This window comes from Electrophorus electricus, chromosome 2 (genome assembly GCF_041902795.1).
Source record: "Electrophorus electricus isolate QZ-2024a chromosome 2, ASM4190279v1, whole genome shotgun sequence".
In the NCBI taxonomy this organism is placed as follows: Eukaryota; Metazoa; Chordata; class Actinopteri; order Gymnotiformes; family Gymnotidae; genus Electrophorus; species Electrophorus electricus.
Window position 1 is genome coordinate 38,553,034 of NC_137498.1, and position 25,393 is coordinate 38,578,426.

Consider the following 25,393-nt stretch of genomic DNA (forward strand, 5'->3'; position numbering starts at 1 on the left):
AATGTTAATATTATTTTTATTATTATCTTTATTATTTTGTGAACAACAGTCATGTTTGTACTGTTATTAAATTTCATTTTGTGTGTATTTAACCACTCCATAGCCAATGCTGAGCAGTGTGTGAGGGGGACAAGCCGAGGGAGTGTGTGGGCAGTGGGCTCTTTTTGAATTTGCTTTAAGAGATGAGTTGCCTCTTTTTTAATTAATGGAATATTCTGAATATTTTGACATTTTACAAAATCGTAATATGCATGAATTTGACATCATCCATTTTACATGGAGCTGCTTACATCCATTTTACATGGAGCTGCTTAGTAGTTATGCCTCTTAAACAAGACTAGGTGGCATCTCCTCAACCATCAACTTGTGCATCTCACTTTGCAAGACTGCTCTATATAGTAGGCTGATCTCCCTCAGTATACTGCTCTATACTGATAGACTTTTCTATCCCAATAGGTTCGTCTACACTTTGTACTCTTTCTTCACCTACATGAAATACATCAGGTCAGAAGGATCTAGCCTTAGAGAGGTTTGCTCATCGTTTAGAAGATAGAGATCCGTTAAGTGAGAGCTGTGTTTATCTCATTCCACCTAAAACTCAACCTGTGATGTTTTATGAAACCAAAAGGACAAACTGCATGAATCCGTGCTGGGGTTTTAAACCCTTACTTGCCTGACAGTAGACATATCAGTATTCTTCTCTTTTGTTATAGCATGGAAGTGAATCATATACATGTTCAGGTTGAAGTTTTCAGAAAATTGTTCACAAAATCAATAGACATGCTGTAGACTAAAAAAATTAAACTAAAGAAAATGTGATTACCTTTATGCCCATGCTACTAGCAATGCAGACAGCCATTGATGCAGAGTGTGCTGTTGGCTATGAGCTGCTCTGTAATGCCTATATTGTTCCAATTATATATATATCCTTTGAAGTAGTGTTAAAATATGCATGTTTCAGATATTGATAGACCATTTTAAATAACAGCTTACAAAAAGAGATGGGTGTCAGAAACAAAAGCAATTTTAAAAAAGGTGTTTTTGCTGGGAGCCGTTGAGTTAATGGTTGATATGGTTATTGTTGAAGTGTTTCTGGAGCTTTGATTGGGATTTTGAGTGGGAATTATCTCACTGGGTGCGGGGGGGGGGGGGGCGGGCTGTTCGGGGGGGGGGGCTGTTCATTAACACATACTCTCTCTCTCTCTCTCTCTCTCTCTCTCTCTCTCTCTCTCTCTCTCTCTCTCTCTCTCTCTCTCTCTCTATCCTGCCCATAACATTTTTGTAGAGAACAGTAACAGCAGCAGCACAATGAGTTAACACAATGAGGTAGATAATAGTAAAAGAAGCCCATTGAGGTAACACAGTGAAGTAGATAACTAACAGTAGCAGCACAATGAGGTAACACAATGAGGTAGATAACAGCAACAGTAGCAGCACAATGAAGTAACACAATGAGGTAGATAACAGTAGCAGCAGCAGTGCAATGAGGTCATGCAATGAGGTAGATAACAGTAACAGCAGCAGCACAATGAGTTAACACAATGAGGTAGATAATAGTAACAGAAGCCCATTGAGGTAACACAGTAAAGTAGATAACAAACAGTAGCAGCACAATGAGGTAACACAATGAGGTAGATAACAGTAACAGCAGCAGCACAATGAGGTTAGACAATGAGGTAGATAACAATAACAGAAGCAGCATTATGATGTAACACAATGAGGTAGATAACAGTAACAGCAGCAGCACAATGAGGTTAGACAATGAGGTAGATAACAATAACAGAAGCAGCATTATGATGTAACACAATGAGGTAGATAACAGTAACAGCAGCAACACAATGAGGTGACACAATGAGGTAGATAACAATAACAGCAGCAACACAATGAGGTGACACAATAAGGTAGATAATAAGTAACAGCAGCCCATTAAGGTAACACAGTGATCTAGATAACAGTAACAGCAGCAGCACAATAAGGTTGCACACTGAGGTAGATAACAGTAACAGCAGCAGCACAATGAGGTGACACAATGAGGTAGATAACAATAACAGCAGCAACACAATGAGGTGACACAATAAGGTAGATAACAAGTAACAGCAGCCCATTAAGGTAACACAGTGATGTAGATAACAGTAACAGCAGCAGCGCAATGAGGTAACACAATGAGGTAGATAACAGTAACAGCAGCAGCACAATGAGGTGACACAATGAGGTAGATAACAATAACAGCAGCAACACAATGAGGTGACACAATAAGGTAGATAACAAGTAACAGCAGCCCATTAAGGTAACACAGTGATGTAGATAACAATAACAGCAGCAGCGCAATGAGGTAACACAATGAGGTAGATAACAGTAACAGCAGCAACACAATGAGGTGACACAATGAGGTAGATAACTAACAGAAGCAGCACAATGAAGTAACACAATGAGGTAGATAACAATAACAGCAGCAACACAATGAGGTGACACAATAAGGTAGATAATAAGTAACAGCAGCCCATTAAGGTAACACAGTGATGTAGATAACAGTAACAACAGCAGCACAATAAGGTTGCACACTGAGGTAGATAACAGTAACAGCAGCACAATGAGGTTAGACAATGAGGTAGATAACAGTAACAGCAGCAGCACAATGAGGTGACACAATGAGGTAGATAACAATAACAGCAGCAACACAATGAGGTGACACAATAAGGTAGATAACAAGTAACAGCAGCCCATTAAGGTAACACAGTGATGTAGTTAACAGTAACAGCAGCATGCGCAATCAGGTAACACAATGAGGTAGATAACAGTAACAGCAGCAACACAATGAGGTGACACAATGAGGTAGATAACAATAACAGAAGCAGCATTATGATGTAACACAATGAGGTAGATAACAGTAACAGCAGCAACACAATGAGGTGACACAATAAGGTAGATAATAAGTAACAGCAGCCCATTAAGGTAACACAGTGATGTAGATAACAGTAACAGCAGCACAATGAGGTTAGACAATGAGGTAGATAACAGTAACAGCAGCAGCACAATGAGGTGACACAATGAGGTAGATAACAATAACAGCAGCAACACAATGAGGTGACACAATGAGGTGACACAATGAGGTAGATAACAAGTAACAGCAGCCCATTAAGGTAACACAGTGATGTAGATAACAGTAACAGCAGCATGCGCAATCAGGTAACACAATGAGGTAGATAACAGTAACAGCAGCAACACAATGAGGTGACACAATGAGGTAGATAACAATAACAGAAGCAGCACAATGAAGTAACACAATGAGGTAGATAATAGTAACAGAAGCCCACTGAGGTAACACAGTGAAGTAGATAACTAAAAGTAGCAGCACAATGAGGTAACACAATGAGGTAGATAACAATAACAGAAGCAGCACAATGAGGTAACACAATGAGGTAGATAACAGCAACAGCAGCAGCGCAATGAGGTAACACAATGAGGTAGATAACAGCAACAGCAGCAGCGCAATGAGGTAACACAATGAGGTAGATAACAGTAACAGCAGCAGCACAATGAGGTCACGCAATGAGGTAGATAACAGTAACAGCAGCAGCACAATAATGTAACACAATGAGGTAGATAACAGTAACAGCAGCAACACAATGAGGTGGCACAATGAGGTAGATAACAAGTAACAGCAGCCCATTAAGGTAACACAGTGACGCAGATAACTAACAGCAGCAACACAATGAGGTGACACAGTGAGATAGATAACAGTAACAGCAGCAGAAGAAAGAGGTGACAAACTGTTGAATATGTGTCACAGTGGTGAAAAGTTCATAAATACTGTTCTTCAGGGAAACCCCTCCTTATCACCTCTCACTGCAAAATAGTCATATCCAGCAGGTAAAGGACAGAGACTGTCAACAAGAAGGCTTCCTTCACAAGTCAGTCTGAATAGGCCAATGCTGCCTTTGTCATCATGAATCTTCACATGCACACATACATGACTACAGCACTAGACGTGTGTGTTGTATGTGCTGTGTTGAGCTGTGATGTTCAGGGTTACCCTTACCTTGGATGGCAACCTACAAAATGGCTGCAGTTGGTAAGACATGCCTAGTGACGTGTGAAGCTCATTTTTCACACTTTCTGGCTCTCCCCCATGTTGATTTGACAATAATTGCATGATCTCTTTGGGCAAAAATGGCTGTTCTCAAAGTGGCATGGGCACTTGGCAGTCATGTTCATTTAATTACTGAGTGCGTTATTACCGTCAAGCACTTTCCACCTCTTTCTCACGTAATGGCTGCTCATGCATTTCCATGACATTTCCTTTCATAGGCGGCTGCTTGTCTAAAAATGCCAGAGCTCATGTTTGATCGCTCGAGTCACTCTGTTCACATCATAAATCAGTCATTGCTGCGTTGCAACGTTAATGCACATTCATGTAGTCATGCCTTCTTGTGCTCTTCTCCAGCAGTCAGACATCGACAGGTCTTTTTTAAGTAAATCATCACTGTTTTCTCTTTTTAAAATGACGCCTCCTTGCAATGCAGTAGTGACCATGGGGGATTGTGTGTGTTAAGTCAGGTGTATCAAGTCTCATGGCAACTGCAGGCAAAGCTAAAAGGTTTCTGTGAGCTTTTGTTTGTAGTTATTGATTATTCTGAAAGTGCTGATGGCCACATCCCTATAGGTATTGACCTTACCCTATGATTTTCAAAGCTGATTAACTGTGAAATTCTGTTTCTTCAATGAAAAGATTAGTGTATTGTCATTTTCAATTATGTATTTTATGACAGTTCAGATATGACATGTCATGTGTTTTGTTCACCTAATCCTATATATATATATATAAAATACTGTTTATGTCTTATTTCATAAAATAAAATGATTTCCATATTAATAGTTTGTTTATGTACAGATTTCTGACATTCTTATGCAGTTTCTCATAAATCTAGATTTCTAAGGATATTTTTCTTTCATGGAGGACAATAGCCAAAGAGCACATTTCATAGGGTGGGAGAAGGTAGAGAGAGTAAGTATTATTTGCCCCCTCAGTCAGCAGGCAGGACTGAGGAAGATAAAAGACTTGGACAGAGTGATTATGAGCCTTGCCTCAGAAAGTCTGTTCATAAAGGTTAGTCAGTGATCCGTGACATAAAGAGTACTTTTCCATGTAGTTAAAGTCTGTCATCAGTTAATGGGAGGCAGGGACAGACAGAGATGAGCAGCTTGGGGAGCTGTCCCCATCTCTGCAAGCAGAATTATTTTATAATGCCAGTAGGGGTGGCAGGAGACAAAGAAGGCCAAAACGTCTCCACAGTCAGTTAAACCAGACAGAATGAGCTTGGTTTGTTTTGTTTGTCTGTATGTTTATTGTCTTGGGTAGAATAAGCCTTGTGTGAAATTGATTGAATTTAAATGTTGCTCTGAAGGTCTGAGTTTAATTTTTATTCATGCCTCCTAAATCATGAGTTTAAGATGCTAAGGCAGTACAGAGCAGCGTAAGAAGATGTGTTAATGTGAGACCTTGGGGTACTTTTCCCCTAATTCTGTCTTGCTTCTTTTCACTATGTAAGTCACCTATTTAATGTGTGACATGCAAGATCATTTTAACTGAGATGCAACACAGAACACTAACTGAAAGTAGAAAATCCTGTTCAACACTAACAAAAGTTTGAAATCTGCAGCCAAATGTTACTCATGGTTACCATAGTTACTGCAACCACTCTCTCTATAATAGATGCAATAAGGCCCTGCCAAGGTCACTGACAGACAAACCTCTCATGAAGAATGTCCATGATTACTCACCAATGCATTGTGGATCCTTTCATTATTTATTTATAGTGCAATTCATATCTGAAATAGTATTTTTTTAATTGTTTAAATCCACACATGTCTATATTTCAATCATCTAATGAGCAGTGCTGGTTTATGTCTAACTCCTTCTGCACCCCCTGATGAGAGAGAGGGAAGGGGTGTTTGGGAGTAGCATCACCATGACCTTTCTGTGTTTCACTTTTAGTGGAGTGACCTGACTGTACTCATTAAAACCGATGTAACGGATCATTCCCCACTAATTGTTTTTTTCTGACAAATTAGGTCTCAGACTCAAGGCTTCCACAATGCCTGGAGCAGAGTTCTAGCAAATGACAGCTTTTACTTTTCATTTTATGTGTGTGTGTGTGTGTGTGTGTGTGTGTGTGTGTGTGTGTGTGTGTGTGTCCACAGATGTAGTTTATATTATATACTATCACTGCTCAGGAAAGTGAAGGGGAGAGTGACAGACATGCAAAAAAAACCAAACAAACAAAAAAAACGTCATATAACACTGATGACACATTTTACTATAGTGGAATTACAGTTTTCATTTTATTCTTTCCTCTTGTAGGAATAGAATGTACTTCTATGGATATTTTGCTTGAAGTGGAGATACAATATTTTGTTGCAGTGATACAGCTCCTGAGGGTTCAGTATCATTGGTATTCAAGAGAGAAAACTGCGTGTGTTTTTCTATCTTCCACTCTACCTCACACCCACCTTCTGTGCTATGCATTTATTTTCTCTTCCACTCTCCATTTCTCCCTCTTCCTCTCTCTATCCCTCCCTCTCTCTATCCCTCCACCTGTTCCATGGTCCAGTGGAGGACTGTGAATGCTATCATGGGAGAGCGCAGCACGGTGCAGCCTGCCTAGCTCCAGTCCATCACGGGTGCAGTCAGGCTGTGCGCCCAGCCAGCCCGAGCCACACAGCGCCGCGCCAAGGGCCCAGCTGTGGCCCCGACTGCCGTGTTACAGCATGACGGATGGCTTCATATCAGGTGTTTAAACTGAGTGGCCGCTCCATCTGCTGAAAGATTTGGGAAGTCTGGAGCTTGTGCTTGATGAATGGTGAGAAGCGACACTGCCAATCAGCCCAATCGTTGGTGGTTTCGTCTCTGTTCTCTCTCTCCCTATCCCTTTCTCTCTATCTGTCTCTCTTTCTCTCTCCTTGTCCCCAACACCCATTTCTCTGCAGCCTGTGCCTGCAGTGAATCCCCTCGTTCTCTCTCTCTCTTTCTCTCTCTCTCTCTCTCTCTCTCTCTCTCTCTCTCTCTGTCTCTCTGAGCTCTCTCCTCGCATTTCTTTTCAGAAACCCTAGTCCACTCCTACTGAATGCAGGGAATTTGGTAGGAGCATGTTGGTGGTGGGGGGAGGGGGAGCAACAGCACACACTATAAAAGTCAGATGTGGTCCAGCACATGAGCTGCCTGCTGGACTCTCTTCTCCCCAATGGCTACTGTGTAAAACAACCATCACAATGCAGGAACAATCCTTGGCACTGTCACTATCAAATGTAATGTTTTTAGCACAATGGAGTAACTGATTTCATTACATTGTAGTCATCAATGGTACATAATGCTCTCTTTTTGTTTTGCTTTGTATTAATATTTTAAGTTCTCATTACAATTTGAACTTGTATATTTATGTATATATTTAAGACACCAAACCAAGGTTAATCTTATATGTAAATTTATAATATTCATATATATTATATATTATAAATAAATTATTTTTTGTCTTATTTGTTTTGACAGAGATTATCTTTATTTTTATTAGAGGCTTCTATTATGTTTACAAATGCATCAAGGATGAAAGCAAATATTTATTTTTCAACAGAAAACTCTGACTGGTATAAAGCATATTTGTGTAACCTCTGTTTGTGTGGCAGTCTGACTGTGTGTGTGTGTGTGTGTGTGTGTGTGTGTGTGTGTGTGTGTGTGTGTGTGTGTGTGTGTGTGTGTGTGTGCACGTGCACAAGACTGACAAGCAAGACAATGTTACATTTCATGTGTCTTGTCTGTCAACTTTTATCACCATAAAGACTAGGGGTGGAGGGAAGAGGTGAGATGCTTTTCACATGTGCACACTTCAAATGGGCTGCAGAGAACCCAGACCCCGGAGGACCATGCAGTACCCCTCAGCTGTCTTCAGCCCCCTGAACTGCTCTGCTGCTAGAGTATATCTGCTGCTATAGGCTGATCTACCTCACATGAGTTTCAGCAGGGAAATACTATTCCAATAAATTTTTGTCCTGGTTTTCCTTTGACCAAAGAGAGTTCTGATGAGTGACATCCAAGAGATTTTTCTGTTTTTATTTATTAACCCTACCACTCTGAAATGAGAGGTAAATGTATTTGCTGTAAATAACTTGATTTTTGATCCATGTCAGCTGGATTTAGATTAAGACCCAGCTCTGGAGTGGGTTCACTAATTATATTATCACAGAGGTGGAAACAGCTGTCCATTTCCTGCTGCTTAGCTTTTCCCCTTCAGCTGGTGTTGCCATACGGTATTTGTATCTGTATTCATATCCAAAATGACCCACAGCATTTCTCTTTTAAAAATATGTGTGAATGTGTAGTGTGGGGGGTTGTCACTGTGCTTATAACAATAAGAGGATAATGCCTATGGCAGTGTGGGTCTAAGCTCACTGCTATTGTGCATGCTCAAATGGCAGTCTCTTTTAACTTAGATTAAGATTCGTTTTGCCAACACACCCATTCGTGTCATTCTGTTGTTATTATTGCCGTGTTCCAAGATAGTGGCAGCGATTGTGTGTGTGTCACAGCTGGCCCTCCGGTATGTAGGGAAATGCAGGAAGCCTGCATGACTGTGCGTGCGTGTGTGTGTCTGTGTCTGTGTGTGTCCCCACATGGAGGCGAGGTATCCTGTGTGTGCATGGCCCATCGCCCTGGGCGTCCCACTTCCAGGAACCTCAGCGAAAACAGCCAGGCGTGTTTCCTGGTCTCTGGCGCTGTTATCAGAACGTACGGCTGCCTCTCAGACCCCTGCCTTTTCCCCTGCAGGTTTCCTAAACCATCGTCCCTGTGCCTCCGGTGTCAAGATGTTGCTGTTTGATTGTCATGAGGAGCTTTTTTCTAACACACACTGGGCACAAAAGGGAGTCGAGTGAGTGTTTGTGATAACGCTGCAAAGGGTGTGTTTGCGCGACTTTGACTGCTCTGACCCCAGCTCCACTCGCTCTCTCTCTCTCTCCTCAATCTCCCTCTCTCCCTCTGTGTCCCCGTCTGCAGTACTCCTAGGCAAGGAGGCTCACTGAGATGTCTTTGTCTGAAAGGAACAAAGAATATGAGTGGCACATCGAAAAAAGTAATGCCAGGGTTTCAGGTATGGCCTCTCTACTGCTCTGCCAAGATACAATATAGCAAGCTACAGACAGATTGAAGGAGATACAAGCAGACTCGACTGAAGGGAAAAAAAAGATTGTAGCACAGTGGCCTATTTTGGTAGCAATTATGTTTCACAAAATACATATCAAAACTATACATTAAGCTATACTACTATGCTGTACTGTATACTACTGTACCATAGGCTATACTGGGTGTAAATCACTTAACATTGTAATGAAAGGAAAAAAGACAAAGTACATAGATACCACATTTGGAGGGAAGACAGAAACTGCCGTGGAAATAAGGAAATAGTGTGTTCTAATTTGGAACATACAATTTATGGGTTAAGTTAGGGTTAAGAGAGAGATTGAGAGTGAGTCTGCGATGCATTAACTTCAAGCGTCTGTGTGAAAGAGGCTGTTATCATCAGGCTGTAAACGAAGCTTCTGCTTTCCCTGGCTAGGCAGGCCGAGATGAGATCCAGATGGTAAGGGAAAGTGCCTTGAGTTATTGCAGGCTAGTGTGTGTGCGTGTGTGCGTGCGTGCGTGCGTGCGAGCGAGCGATCGAGGGAGCGAGAGCGAGAGAGAATAAGAGTATTCACATGCACTCCCTGACAAACGACCACAGACCAGCGTTCATCACGCTCAACAAGCACTCGCCTAAACTCGTTATAGTAGGCAACCTCGTTCACCACCAAAAAACGTGATTCTACTCGCTGTTAGTATTCACTGTATTGGCCCCTGCCAAGACAGACATGCCTGTTATCTCAGTCACCTCCCACTGAATCGGTCCCACCCACTCTGCACCTGGGTTTCCCGAAGCTTGCCGACTAGAGTCAAAATACCAGCGCTCCTCAAACCAACGGCGACGGACAGAGAGACTCGAATGTGATATTCACAATTTGATTACTATTTCTGACGATCTGTAAATCTTACCACTGTTACATCCAGGACAAATATTCTATACCTTTAGTGAGAACTCGCAAGGACAATATAAAGAAGGTTAAATTGAAGGACTGGCACACGAGCATCCTCTTGTCAGTGTCCGCGCTGGACTTCCTTTGCAACCACACTGCCCTTAACTGAGTGAAGAATTTCTGGAGCGGTGCGTCGCTGCCCTAGTGCACTGGAGTTTGATGGACAGTTCGGTCGTCTTGGAGATAAACTGAGAGGACTGAGAAACATTTCTTAAACCTAACGTTTCGACTTGAGTCGAAGACCGGGAATTAATTTTGCCCTCGTAATACCGTAACGCATGGTGGGAATTTCTGCTTCTTTTCAGTGTAAGTAGCATTTTGATTTATAACCGTTTGCTTTACTATTTTGATGTATAACCATCTGCTTTAATATTGAGTTAACGTTTATTCATTTTAGTTGTTTTTAATTATAGATTTCTGAATAAAGTACAGGTAATGTTATTAAATCATAGAAGCACGTTACCTAATTTACTGGATCGGCTAGTAGCCTGATTTCCTAACGGAGGGTGCATCATATCCTTAACTAAGTGTTTCCCACTGTATAGCTGTAGAGTCCGCTCTGTTTTCCTATTTAAATTAATGTTCTTGAATTTTCAGTGCTAGTTAGAAAACGTCATACGTTAACGTCAAACGCTACAGAAATGCAGTGTTACTCACTTGTATGCGCAATAGTACATTAACTCATCACAGAATTTCTGAAACGTATTCGTCTGCAATTATGTTTGAATTAGAAGGCAGGGCAGTTACATAAAACGGCAATTATTTAAAAAGTCTACGCTGTTGCTCGTCTTCTCATGTAAATTATGTGCACCAAATTTTATAAAATCTATTGGTTTAAATTTATTTATCTGCAAATCGTAGAAGAACATAGAATTTTTAAAAAGTTTTTATGTATAGTAGGATACAGTATACTAGTATATTATATATGTGTAGTACTAATATTAAATACTAAAATGAACTCAAAAGTGTTACATGCAAAGTGGTGTGAACATCAGTGCAATAGAAATGGCAAATGCCACATTTAGGGCTTTTGTCCAGTGAAATCTAATCATAATCTCCGTAATTCTCCGTAGTTCAATATAAATATTAGTTAACCAAGGCGAAATCACTGAGTCTGGCTAATCTAACGCAGGTGTGACTGTAGCTTTTTAAACTGTAAGGAAGTCCCCCTAAAAGTGCATTCTGCTCCTCCTGTAAGGGTATGTTAACTTGACATACAATTATCCTGTTTAAGTTGCAATCGGAGTTCATAATAATAAAAGTCAGGTGCCTTTTAAATTAACAATACCTATCAGTTGTTGAGCGTGAATGCCAGAAATATTAACTTATTCTCCCAATAGCGGAGAAGAAGCATGACCTTAAGAGACCCTAATAAGCATGCAGAATATTGCTGGTTAGTGTGCTAGCTCCTTTTTTTTTTTACATGGACGATCTGTCACATATGATTTTATCCCTTTTACCCAGTGGAGGTAAACGTTAGGAGAAAGGCATGCTTGCGCACTTAATACAGCAAACCATGCGCGCCCTGCTCTTGGACTCTCCAGAGTTGGGTGGAAAGGATAGCGTTTCGGGACTTTGCATTTGAAGAAGCTCTTACCCGTCACCACTGACAAACGCATCTTCACAGTCCATCATGATGTTTGTTTATTTGTTTGTTTGTTTGTTTGTTCCCTCTGCTACTTTGTCAGCGCCAAATCCTCACGTGACTCTAAAGGGACGATTAAGTGAAGATGGAAATGATGGAAATTTAAGTATGACATGGTTTGGCTGCTTGAAATTAAAGGATCGATTTTTATTTTTCGTGGGAACTTGGTCTCTGTGGCAATCAGCGTATCTTTTAATCCGACAAAAATATCTCTGGCATTCGGTGCAAGCTGCTTATGGCTCCTCTTTATATTCGTTCTCTGATTCGTTTGGATCATGGAGGAATTTCCATGGAAAATCCACGAGTCTTTAAATGCAAACTGTAAATGTCGTTTTGTTTTTAACTAATTTTCTTGGGTCAGCAATACAACTGGATCTACATTGATAAGTGTGTGACATAAATAGCCTACTTTAGAATACATATAATTTGTCATAGAGAGTTATTGGTATGCCTCCAGAAGTGTATATTGTGCCATATAGATCTGACACTGCTAGACATGGTGACACACTTTGTCCATCCATCATTTTCATCAATCGGTTCACACTGAACAGGTCCTTGCATCACTGTAGTCTGTTGTCCACCTTTCACTGTGCAGCTCTCTTTGTGAGCAGAGGTGAAGATCAGCTTTAATTAAAGTCAAACATAAGGCAGGGTGGCTGTTGGTGCATATTCAGTAAATTGTAAGTGTACTGTGTGTGTGTGTGTTTGTGTGTGCGTGCGTGCGTGCGTGTGTTTTCCATGTGGCCATGAGGCTGTTTAAACAGCACCAGGCCAGGCTGGAGTAGGACAGCATCATTCTCTGGCTGTGGCCATCTGTACAGCCACTAGCCTGCCTGTCCCACACCTGTTACCCTCTCCTCCATTTCTTCCAGCTCCATGTGAGTGTAACACATCAGTGTTGACCTAGCCATGCTCCCTGCCCGCACCTCCTAATAATGGCCCGGCAATGCTAATGTGGCAGTAGGACTACCCATTTTACTACTGCACAGCTGTGTCTAGTAAAGTAGCTCTTTATTTTCTCATTAGTTGTTATTGACTCAGTGATAAGATTGGGGCACTTCATGAAATGCTTTTTGGTGTCATGTAGAAAACATTCTGATGACCTGCAGTGATATGTTTTTTTGTCTGTTTGTTTTTTGTGGTGCATTTACATGAGAGAAAATAATAACTGTTATACAAATGAAAAAAGATGGTTTTCATTCACCTGATATGCATTCCAGAAAACATTTGTTGTTGAGTAATTACAGTGCATTTTAAATGAGGAACTGCAGACACTGTGGCCAAAAGCCAGATATCTTATCAATGCAGTATGGCATTCACTTCATTAGTGATGTCACATAATCGTTAACCCCTAATATAAACTATCTGATATTTCCATCATGTTACATCAGCACTTAGCAAGTTGATTCTGCTTGCCTGTTTTTCTTTGTCCACTCTGACTGTGAAAATATGCAGCTGTACTGCTCATTGCTAAATTTTACATTTACTGCAGTTGTGGCCCTGAGAAATGTTTTAAAGGCCCATGACCGTGAAAGCAGTCTGTACGTTCAGACTACGAATAGCGAGATTACGCCGCAATTTCAATTGAAAAGGAAAAACGTCTCCATCCATTGTTTTAAATAATAACCATGTTCACCCTGCATATTCTTAGAGAACCCAGGTCAGAAACAGTATGCAGTAAAAGAACCCCACACCACTATTTTCACCCCCCCCCCCCCCCACCCCTCTTCTTTAGCGCTTTGTCATGTATGAAGCTCTTTATATTCATTGAGCACTGCTCTCAGACTTGCTGACACACTCGACCCACGGCTGGAAGAGAAGCCGGGGAGAGGTTTTTGTGAATGGGGATAAAGCCCTCTTTTTGTGAGGGCTTCAACATTGGTTACTGCAGAGGGCAGACGATGAATTATTGATGTGGACGCCATCTCCTAGAACCTATGTTTCAGATCGATGAGAGACATTGATGGGATACAAATTTATCACTAAGAAGAATTTTGTGCTCTGGTTATATAATTTTATCAAGGGTGATGTATCAGGTGAGAGGAGTGAATGACATAGTGTGAAAACAGAATTTTAAAAGAACTGAGGTAATATAACACATTGCAATAACTGTACAATATAATGTAATTTTTTGTATAAAAAGCTGTGTTTAGTGAATCTAAGAATTTGTTGAGAAATAATAGGTGTAAATTTCAGAGCAAATACAGTTCCTAGCTCTGTGTGTGAGAACTTCAAACTTCTATGGAGCTGAGGGGCTGCAGGCTGTGAGGCAGTGAGGAGCAGTTTGGTCCAGGGTTAACCAAACAGCCCACTGCTCCAGCTGACAGGTGGCTGGGCTGCCTGCTCTTGCTCTCTGTCTCTATGTCTGTGTCTCTCTTTCTCTCTCTCTCTCTCTCTCTCTCTCTCTCTCTCTCTCTCTCTCTCTCTCTCTCTCTCTCTCTCACACACACACACACACACACACACACACACACACACACACTTTATCTTCCTCTCCTGTTAATCCAATGCTCATTTACCAATTAATGTCTCTTTCCCTCCATCTTTCTTAACCCAGCACACGCGCACGCGCGCACGCACACACACACACACACACACGCACACACAACACACACACACACACACACACACACACACACACACACACACACACATTTTCACTCACATCCATACATAATATACACATTTGCTCTCACACAGTCACACACATACTAAAACCACCTCCCTCCTCCCCCCTCTGCTCTCTCTTTCCCTCTCTCTCTCTTTCTCTCTCTCTTTCCCTGTTTATTTTCCTGCCTCCATCTGGACCAGGCTGATATTGTAATCGCCCTAATGCACATTGCCTTCCCCTCAGACACACACACAATGTGCCATCCTGACAAGTCCCCTTTTTTATTCTAGATAAGCTTGGGATGTGTGTTTAATGAATACAAAGCCATGGTGTGTCGCCGTGCACTCTGCCAGAAGCTAATCTTATTGAATAGGTGCTTTTCAGTGATGCAGAACGTGATAGCAGTGCAGGAGTGAAGATGTAACCTGCTATCTCGTGCCTCCTCTATTTTCCTGTCACAGGATTTACATTTAAAGATTAGCTGTAAAAGGGTAAAAGATGCAGGGTGGTGAAGGTGTTAGGATGGCAGGGCACATGTGTGCGGTTGTGCATGGCCATGCAGGCCGGGGGGGGGGGGGGGGGGGAGCTGCATTTGAGAATGAGGATGGTGGAGTGGGTTAGAAAGGGATGTCTCAGAGCTGTGTCTGGAGCGCGTGGCAGCCACATGACTGTTCCAGCTCACTCCAGGTTCATCTCCTCTCTCCCTGGGAACAGAGATTAGCACATTGTTATCTGTAATTGGGTTTTGTCTGTGCATCCAGGGCAGCTTGGAGTCAGAGACAAGGTGAGAATGGCAGATGATGGGAATTATGCTTTGGCATATCTTCGTAAAGGTTGATGGATGGAGAATGCAGCTGGTGTAATGGCTTGATTAGGGTTTTTCTTCTCCTTTTCTTTATGAGGTGATGATTCCTGAGGGATGGACTAAACCTCTTGCTGGATGTCCATAAAACTCCTTCATAAAAAATTATTTTTCTTTTTATTCTTGTGCGAGGGGCAGTGAGAACTGCAGTCAAACTGCAGAGGAGGTGACAGAAATAGTACATCTCACTTGTATGCACTTACTGGCTACTAGGTGCATTAATTGCCTTCAAAACTATACTAGCATGTAATTACACTATATAGTACATAGATATAATGAATATTTTTTCAGTAAGTCCATGCCAGTGTGTTTCACATGGTGTGTTTGGCTGAATTGTGCAGCTCCTAATCTCTGATATATGGGCTGTTCTTGCGTGTTAAATTTGATGTATGGATTTTGATATGTATTTTATGAAAAGGGCGGCCTCTGTGGTCCAGTAAAGAGGACTGTAATTAAGATTTGTTTAGAGGCCCGAGGCTCGACTCCTTCAGGAACTGAGGATCGATAAGCAGAGACAGTAGGCCCCCACGATTTCACTTCACATATTGACATATTCAGTCAATTACAGCTCCTGAGAAAAGGGAGGGAGAAAGGGAGGAAAGAGGAGAGAGAGCCAGAGAGAGAAGATGAATGGATAGAATTGTCCTCATCACTTTCTGGCTCCAGATAAAAGGCAAACAGCGTGGTGCCCAGCACATTGAGATTTATGTTCTGTATGCATTATACCATGTATTAAATACCCCACTGAGAGTTCTTACTCTACTACAGAATTAAACCTGCTATTGAATAGCATCCCAATAAACTGTGTATAGCGGTTATTTCAAATAGCACATTTCCCTCTGTAATAGACTGGGGGTGCTGCACCATCTTCCTGGAGTTGGCGGGTAGCGTCACAGACACTGTGGTGGGACAATAGGACTATGGAAGCTCGCAGGAAGATTGTGTTGTTGCCAAACGATCAGCAGGTGCCTGGGAGATGAGTGCCCACTGTCAATTATTTTTCCGCAGAGCTGATCCTGAAAGCAGGGCTGAAGTGGCAGAGGCCAGGAAGATGTGAGGGGGAGGCAGAAGAGGGAGGGGCAGGTAGGGTGGGGATAGGCTGGGTGGTGATGAATCTCTCCTTTTCACTGTGGGTTAATTTTGTTAAACGGTTGTTGCAGCTTGATGTTGAATGGAGCGGGACCCCTGGTGCATTAGAAGTGTATGAAATAAATAGAGAATTGTGGGGAATTATTTGGAATTATCTCCCTGTGTTATCACCAGCACTCCATGACTGTAGATATTGCTTTAACACAGCAGCCGTTGAGAAGAGCTGCTGGTGGTGATGCGCTGTTACCTGCGAAATTCTATCTCAGTCTTGCTTTGTTCTTGGGAGCACCATGCTGGTGGACAAAACCAGAAGCAGTGCGTCCAAGGTGGTTTGGTAAAGATGCTTAAGTAAATGAAGAGAGATCTTGAGTGCTTGCCCTCAGACACCTGCCTGGAAACTTCATAGAAAGCACGACTTGAATCCTGTTTATGGTTGTGCATGTGTCTTTTTTTATGTTTGCTGGGAAGGAATTCCCCTGCTTGGAATCATTCTCGAGTGGTCGAGGCTTCCGGTAAGAGCAACATATGAGCCCCTGCCAATGGGAGCAAACAGCCAGTTTTTGTCAGCTTTTTTTTTTTTTTTTTAATTTCCTTGAAGCCAGTGGGCAAAGGTTCTCCTTGGCCTCCTCCACCTTTGACGCTTTCAGTGCTATTAAGTGCAGTGCTATTGAGGAAAGACGCTGTAGAGCTCCCATCATAAGATCACTGTAAAGGTACAGCACTAGGAAAGTCTGAGTGGTGGCTTTCAGGTAGAGTAGAGGATCATTAGGGCTTCGAGAGGAGTGTGCAGAGAACAGTGATCCATACCCATATCGATCAACACGGGGTTAGTGTATCAGTGACCTTTTATGTGTGTGACATGGCCACTAAAGGTCTGAGGGTCTGGCTGCAGAGAGACTCACAGACCATCCCAAATACCAAAACATAGACCTACCCCACAGGCCAAGTGCATCTCTCTAAGGGCTGTGTGCGATAGGAAAGGTGTTGTGTCTTAGTAAAGAGACACCTTTTAGTTGTACTGCCATTGTACTCCCAAGTACACATTTAGAAGTTGTCTGGAATAAGGGCAATAAAAAAATTGTAAAAGATAGTATAACTGCTTGTAATGAGCTGTTTCACTATAGTTTTGTTTCAGCAGAGTTTCCACACATTCTGCAAAGCAGTGTGCTCATAGAAAAAATTGCTGACCAGCACATTTCCATGCGAAGAGATGAGGAAGGTATGGATGAACTCCGGACGCCTGCTGCATGGATTTGCACCGAATGTTATTTCATGCCCTTGTGCTCCCTCTCTGATTTATTCCTCTGAAAATACACTCCAGTGCCAGTGTTTAAATAAGTACAGATTGTGGTGAGCAGTGCGGCGGAGTTGAGATTAAGACCATACTTCCAATGTGGACGGGATCTTGTGAAGCAATCAAATGGCAGAGCGTATAAATCCATTCTGCCTTATAAGGTCAGAAATGTTTTAAGTTGTTTCAGGGCGTTTTCTGCTTGCCAGTAATTGCTTTGCCATCTGTCTTTATGTGTCTTTATCAACATCTGGTTTTGTGAGCTATACTTCAGTAACAAGTATTCTTTATAGGACAAGCTCTGCTATTGCTATTAGCTTAGCCTTGACTACCGCTCTGAGCACTGATCTCCACATATGCTTGCTATTACTCCATACTCCATTCACCAAATATAATAACCTTTTGGGAAGAGAGTGAGTTTGTGTCTGTGCTTGTGTTTTTCTTCTCTTTTACTTAATTTTTTTCCATACTTGTAAAGATTTTTATTTTTATTTTTTTTTGGTCTGGTCTTAATAGAGACCAGAGAAATTACTGGTTCTCAGGGTATTCAGGGGTATACAAGTGTAACAACAGCTTATCCACTAAAAACTACTCTACTTTTAAACAGAGAGAGAGAAAGAGAGAGGCAGAGTGAAGGAGAGATAGCAGAGTGAAGGGGGGCAGAAGAGTAAAGGAGAGTGGGGCAGCAAAGTGAAGGGGGGAGAGAAGAGTAAAGGGGGCAACAGAACGAGGGGGGTGCAGCAGAGTGAAGGGGCCGGGGGGGGGGGGGGGCATCTGCTTAAGTCCAAGCCACCCTCATTTGGCAAATGAGAGAATGCGTCTGTTTTGACCTGCTCCCTTCTCCAAGGCTGAGGAACATGCACACACTTTGGCAGCATTGCATAGATATGATCTTAATCTGATCTTTCCTCTTTGGCAGTATTAAATTGTCCACATAATAATTTGCATCTGCACAGGGGTAGAATATAATGATGCAGCTGCAATTTTGTATGTGGAAATTGAACCGTTTCATTTTGTTTCGCTTTCTTTCACTCCTCCTCCCTGTGCCACCAGCCTGCTCCTTGTCCCCACATGTTAGGCTGTGTCTATGTGCCAGTGCCAACTCTGCCTGATATTTTATTAGGCATCACCTTCCAAATTTGCCATACAGCACTTGCGAGCAATGCAAGATCCAGTTTTGGAAGTGCTCATTAGTCATTAACTCTGCCACAGCCACACATCAGTGTTCGGAGAGGACGACTCAAGGCACATGACGCGTGGGGCAAACAAAGCGCCAGCCTTGTGTGTCACCTGGAGGAGGGAGACGGCACGTGTCGGTAACGCCCACTTCCCTTCCTGCCGGGGCCTCCTGGGGTGCCCGTCACTAAAGTGACGAATATACTTGGCCCACGCTGCCTCAGGCTTTTACTCTTAATGATGGCATGGGCGGAAAAGTCAGTGGCTGGTTAGAGACTGAAGAGAAGTCCTGGAGGCACGCTTATTACGATCCCTCTGACTCCTGCATGGTCTTGTCTGCTACACAGTACCAAACATGAAAAAGGCCCTAAAAAGGTCTCTTGCCTCAGCTGAGAGCTTTAGGTATTCACCAGTCTATCTCTCTCTCTCTCTCTCTCTCTCTCTCTCTCTCTCTCTCTCTCTCTCTCTCTCTCTCTTTCTCTCTCTCTCTCTCTCTCTGTGTGTGTGTGTGTGTGTTTGATGGATTAGAGCTATTACTGTAGAGTTTGGTTTATCTGTAGTTGGCACCATATTCCTTTCCCTGTAGGATTTGGGGACCAGGAGAGGAGGGGAGACACAAGAATGCCTTTATTCAAAACAACTGTTTGTGTGTAATTAACATATGAAAGGGAGCTTACAGTCTGGCAAATCCATGCACTTGTTTTCAATTATTTATCGGCATTCTGGGTGATGGGTGGTTTGGGGGTGGGGTGGTGGGCGGAGGAGAGTGCCTCTCTGCCATGAATAAGGAAGGGGTTCTTATGTGACAGAGCTGGAGGACCTCAGGGAATATACCCTCACACATGATGAGATGGAAATAGAGTGAAGCTGCAGAGTGGATTAGGGTGGATGAGGAGCAGAGCAGGTGAGCAGATGACAGCCCCCGTGTGAGACACACACGGGTTAGGGTGATTACTGGACAGGCCTCCATCAGCGCTGACGGAGCTGGGCATCAATCTCTATGGAGTCACATGACGGCATGTGAAATGTGGATGAGTGGTGGGGGGCATGTGTATGTGGAGCTGACTGGTCACTGCCGAGTCTGAGACAGAATTTGGTAAAAAGTGTCATAGGGGAGGAGTTTAATGATCAGAAAGATTCCATAAAGCATGTGTAAAGTGTGAGAGGCAGGGAGGAGGTGTGGGGATAGAAAGGATGGAAGGGATCATGTAGGTGGCCAGGGCCTTCATGTATCTGCCCCTGTCCTGGGCTGGAGATTGATGGCGAGGGCTGTATCAGCACCCACCAGGACTGGTCTGGATATGGCACAGGAAAGCACAGGAAGAGGTGCCAACTGGAGGAGAGAGCAGGAGAGTAGTTCAGTGACAGGGAGAGTTAGAGAGAGAGAGAGAGAGAGAGAGAGAGAGAGAGAGAGAGAGAGTGAGAGAGAGAGAGAAAGTCTCTGCTACAGACACCAAAAGAGCTATTGAACAGACACAGAGCCCGTCTGCCAGGAGACACAGCAATACAGAAGCAAGAAGCAGCAGAGTGAGCAGGAGCAGTAGGGGCCAGGTCACAGGGCTCCCAGGAGATCATGGTTTAGCTGTGTGTGGGTTTCTTCTCATGTTTAGATGTGTGGGCTAATTCCACTGAGTGGATGAGATTGTGGTTGTGTACCCGTATTCAGTACTCTAATGTATTTTTAAGACTCCTTCCTGGAAAGACTCCTTCCTGTAATTTCAACTTTCAAGGACATTGTTGTAGGTCCACATTATGTTGTGTGTAATGAAATATTGTCAATGGGTACATATCTTCTGTTTTCTATCTATGAGTATTTGGTGTACTGGAGTTTCCGAAGTCAGTCATATAGTGTTAGTTGTAACTACAAGTATTACAGAATCCACTCATATCTAGGTGGTACAGGTTGGTGGTTAAACAGCAGCATTTATTTTAGGCTTTTGTCATTTTTTTTAGGATCTGTGAATGTCAAATTTCATATTTCAGTCATAGAAAAGCATTGGTTTGCACCAGGCTTTCTCCTTTCTTTGTCAGTGTGTTCAGTAAATCAGAACGAAAGCAGATGGAGTTCGTAGAGTGCATGTGTGTTTGTTTTTATTTTGGGTCTCTGCAGTCTGAAGAATAGGAACCCATGTGAGCTGCATATGTGCTGCGTAACCCTGAGCAGGGTGTGGCCCTCTTTCCCCTCATGCAGAATTAACATCGCCTTAATGTGGAATCACAGACAGGAGATGCATAGCCTCTCAGTGAGACACTCCCTACCCAGCGTGGCTGTGGTAGGAAGAGCCTCTGTGTGTGTGTGTGTGTGTGTGTGTGCGCATGCGCAAGTGTAATATACTGAAATTCCAAATTTCTTTGCTTTTTATCTTGGGTCTGGGTGAGGGGTCTTGCAGGCCCAGGTTCCTTTGCCCATGTAGAGCTGAAACTATGAAGATATTGTGAAGATATTGAAATCCTAAAATCCAAATAGTGACTTACCCCCCCTTTGATTTCCATCCCCCCCCAACCCCACCCCACCCAACTCCAGCTTGCCTCCATCAGCCACTGTGTTGTCTTTGGCTTTGATTTAGGGGCTATGAGACTGTTGTAGCTGTGGCCAAGGGATGCTAATGGCATGCATATGCTGGGAGACAGTGTTTTATTTTCACGTGTCAGATATGAGGTGATTGTGATTCAGGTGAATCAGAACATAACTTTACCATCCCTGCACCTGCTGCCATATTTTATTAATGGTGACGCATTTCTCTGTCTTCACCTCTTTTCATGCATCTCTAAACTCTCTCTCTCTCTCTCTCTATTTCTCTGTCTCTTGCACAGTCTCTGTCTCTGTCACTTTGTCTTTGTCTCCAGTAGAGTTAGTAACTTTATTTAGCACATTGCACATGCATGTCGGGTGCTGCTGTAAACTATCGTTCCTGCAGGAAGTTGTGGTGTTGCTCACCTCATTATATAGCCACAGTGCATGCTGTCTCGGCAACAGCAAACATGGTCAGGGCGGCCAAAGTGATGAGGTGCATCAGCATTGACAGCCACTGCCCCAGGACACTGGGGTCAGTGGACCAGCCTGCCCTGAGCCCTCATCTCTCCCCCTCTTCAGCGAAAGGAGAGCTGATGCCAGCCCTTCTGCAAATGTTGTAGGCTTACAGGTGCTACTCATTTTTCCCATAGGCAGTGTTAACCTGAAGGCTCATGGCAAAGCAGGGCTCCAGCATGGAGCAGGAGGGGCAGGAGGGGCAGGAGGGGCAGGAGGGGCAGGAGGGTATTGGTGTTGTAGACTTCAGCATATGATGTGAGCATATGGGTGCTCTAGACTCCATCACGTGGTCTGAGGGTATTGGTGCTCTGCGCTCCAGCTTGGGACAGAAGTGTGTCAGTGCTCTGTATGGTGAGCAGAATACCATGGAGGAGACCTTGTCAGCACACAACGAGTCTTGCCTGAACCAGGCCTTCCTCATCAGGGAGAAACGAGTGCCAGAGCGCAGAGTCTGGGTGGCGGCTCACCGATGCCCCAGGCAGGGCTTGCGGAAGGTAGATAGAGGGGACAGGCTCTCTGGCAAGACAGCGGAGGTCAGGCCGCCAGCTCTGCTGCTCCCGGGACTTCCGACTTTAATTACCTGAGCATCAAAACATCCCGGCTGGTCCGGAGGTGAGAGTGTGTGAACGGGGGATATCGGGGGGCCATGCGGTCCCATGGCTGCGACATCCTGCCCCAGCGAGGCGGGCCCCTGCGCGCGCTGGTTCCTGACAGCGGCCTATCTCTGCCCACAGCACGGTTCCTTCTATTCTCCAGGCCATTGTGTGGAGCAGGGCAGGGCCAGGAACGACTGGTTCCTGTTGGACTCTTTCTCCCCTCAACCCCCCGGTCAGCACAGGCAGCTCTACTGACAGAGTCCTCCTGTTTTCATTTTGTCATCAGCAATGACAAAATATTAGAGAATAACAGATTGATGAGATGCTGCACCCTTATCGACTCCTTCTTTCCTTTTGTTCAGCCAGCGTATGACAGTGACAGTGCACTTATCATCATTGAGAAAAAAGAAATTAATTATTGAGGGAAATTTTATAGTTCCCTTATATTTCTTACTTTCATATATGTATGTATATTATTTCTGGTTGCTATGTTATATCTTTGGGTAGATGTGCCGATAAGTGGAGCTGTGTGTGTATGCTGCACCATATGAGTATACTATTCTAGTCTAACACAATTACAGTGACAAACACTGTATTTGTGTGCATGTGCGCATGTTAGTATGAGCATGTTTGTTTGAATATATGCGTGTTGTTCATATTAGGGTTCTCCAGTGCAGTGTGTACTACTAGCGCCACCTAGTGATCAAATTTTACAGGATGATTCCTGAATCTACCTGACTGTCTTGCTGTGAAATTACACAAAATATTGAATGGTATCAAGCATCATAGAGGTTTTGATGAATGCGCAGTGTTCTGCGTCGGAGAGAGCGATGCTAGCTCTTCAGCCCACCTCGGGCACAGGCACGGCAGACTCTCCAGCACAACTTGGCTCCTGTTCAAACAAGAGAGCTGGTTCATGACTGATGAGATAATTGGCTTTTGTGAATCAGCAGAAGTGGAGGGATGCTTCATCTCCAGCATGCCTGCTCGCGCCTACTCCTGCAGCTGGAGCCGCTGCGGATGGGACGGAGCTCTTTAGAGCCAGTGTGGTTGACGTGACAGGAGGTTGGGAGTGGGGGTTCAGGAACGTGGGGCCAGGCAGCCAAGCTGCAGAGCATGAGAGAGGAGGAACAGACCTCAGACACAGCCTGCTCAGGGACCTGGGCAAAACAGAGTGGACAGATGGCTGGGTAGCTGGACACACAAACTCGCACAGACACACTTACACACATACATACGCACTCACACACATACACAGACATAGTTTCTATCGTCATCTTGCTTTTACAGTCACACACCCAGTATAGCATGGAGGGGAGGTATACAGAGTAAAGGATGATGGGCTAGTAAAGCTACACACTGATGACAGATGGCCACCACTAAATGCTAAGTAAATAGTTGAATGATTAACAAATACAGAGAAGGAGTGGTCTCTTTTTCCTTTGTTTAGACTGCTGTACCTTTTTGCTCTGATTGTTTCAAGGCCATAACTGAACCTGTGATTCTCGCTTTCCTAAGAGAAGCTTGTGTTCTTTAGGGGTTCCCTTAGACAGAGGACCAGCATCCTCCACCCCAGTCACTCTGCTGTGTTCCCTGGCCACTGTGCTTGCGGTTTGCTCGTCACAGAGTTGTAATAGCTTCCAGCTGGGTGGAAAATCAGGTCTTTGTGCCGCATGAAGGCGAGGAGGCAGCCGGGGAAAAGCTGGACCAATTCGGTCCCTTTGTTCTGCACTGGCGGACCACAAAGGACAGCGGCCCTCTCACGTCTCCCTCCGACACGGGTCAAGCAGTGCTGGATATGTTGGGTGAATGTGCCTTCTTGTGGCCAGGCTTTGGGGAAGTTCCACGGGGAGGGGGAAGTCCGGATAGGGCCGCTCCTTGGGGACCCCCACTACCCCAAGGAATCGGGACGGAGAGAGGTGGCGACAGTCCACCACATTCACCTAGAGCTCATTGGCTCCTTAGTTCAAGTGCCACAGGCATTCAGATTGTCAGGCCTTCAACACAAAAGTGGAGTGCAGGTCCCATTCAGCCTGTTAAGGGCCACCCCTTCCAGTTAAAACAGCCCACCGCCATCCTGTGGGATCTCCTCAACCCACTGCTTTCCCACTGTCTCTCATTGTCTCCTCACCCTTTCAGCCTGTTAACACTGCTGGCTCTTAAAGCGGGCGTTTATCAAGGCGATCCGAAAACAGGCCTGCTCTCTGCTGCTCCGGGGTGTCGAGAAGGTGGCAAGGCCCAGATCACGGACCAGGCTGACGTGCTCAGAAAAGGCCCTGCAGTGTGGAGCCATGCAAAGCTCAGGCTTTGTGCTGCGCTGAGGAGTGTAAGCGTAAGCTCTGCTCACACATCCACCATTTCACTGCGTGTTGTACTGTGTATGACTATGTATGTGACAAATAAACCAAACTTGAAACTTGAAACTTGAAACATTCGTGGACAGAACAATTTCTCATGCACGCTCAGCACATATCATATCCGAACACTCTCATGCCAGGAGACACACGCCACAGGTCATCCTTTTGTCATGGTAAATGATGGCCCTGGCCTTATTCAGCTGCTGTTTGCTTCTCAGCAAAGGTTTGCATCACTGGTGGGATTTTGTTAGATTTATTACAGTGTTTAACATATTTGACATTCTAATGCAATCAAGCAAAAATTTTCAGTACTGCACTGTTCATTTTTTCCAAGTGTAGTGTAAATTGAGATGGTGTGGTTTTAACTCAAACAGTTCGGTTCTGGATTTTTGTTTTACTGTCTTTCTTTCTATTTTTGTTTTAAAGTTTGAAGGCACAAGGTGAGAGTGCAAGTGAGGCAACTGAGAATATTTTCAGCAGAGTTAAATGGTTCAGTAATGTTTTTATGACTAATTTAGAGAACTTCAGATGTTATGTTGTCAGCGATTAGTCTGAAAGTTCAGTTATCCCAGATATTGGTTTAGTGTCTTACTGTAGCATGTATTATAAGGACAAA

General features: G+C 43.7%; 1 protein-coding gene across 4 annotated transcripts in view; it reads left to right on the top strand.

Annotated features, from left to right (window-relative positions):
- The first annotated feature begins 9,948 nt into the window (after positions 1–9,948).
- The window catches only part of runx1t1 (RUNX1 partner transcriptional co-repressor 1), a 43,658-nt gene continuing 28,213 nt past the window's right edge, over positions 9,949–25,393 (top strand). For 2 of the 4 annotated variants that reach the window (XM_035529396.2, XM_035529397.2), the window contains exon 1: positions 9,949–10,425. In XM_035529396.2, coding sequence (XP_035385289.1) covers positions 10,398–10,425 — 28 coding nt within the window. In that variant the 5' untranslated portion in view covers positions 9,949–10,397. Of the gene's footprint in view, positions 10,426–10,449; positions 12,643–22,075; positions 24,747–25,393 lie in introns of those variants that run through there. The other 2 variants (XM_081702833.1, XM_081702831.1) reach the window with 2 other exon arrangements.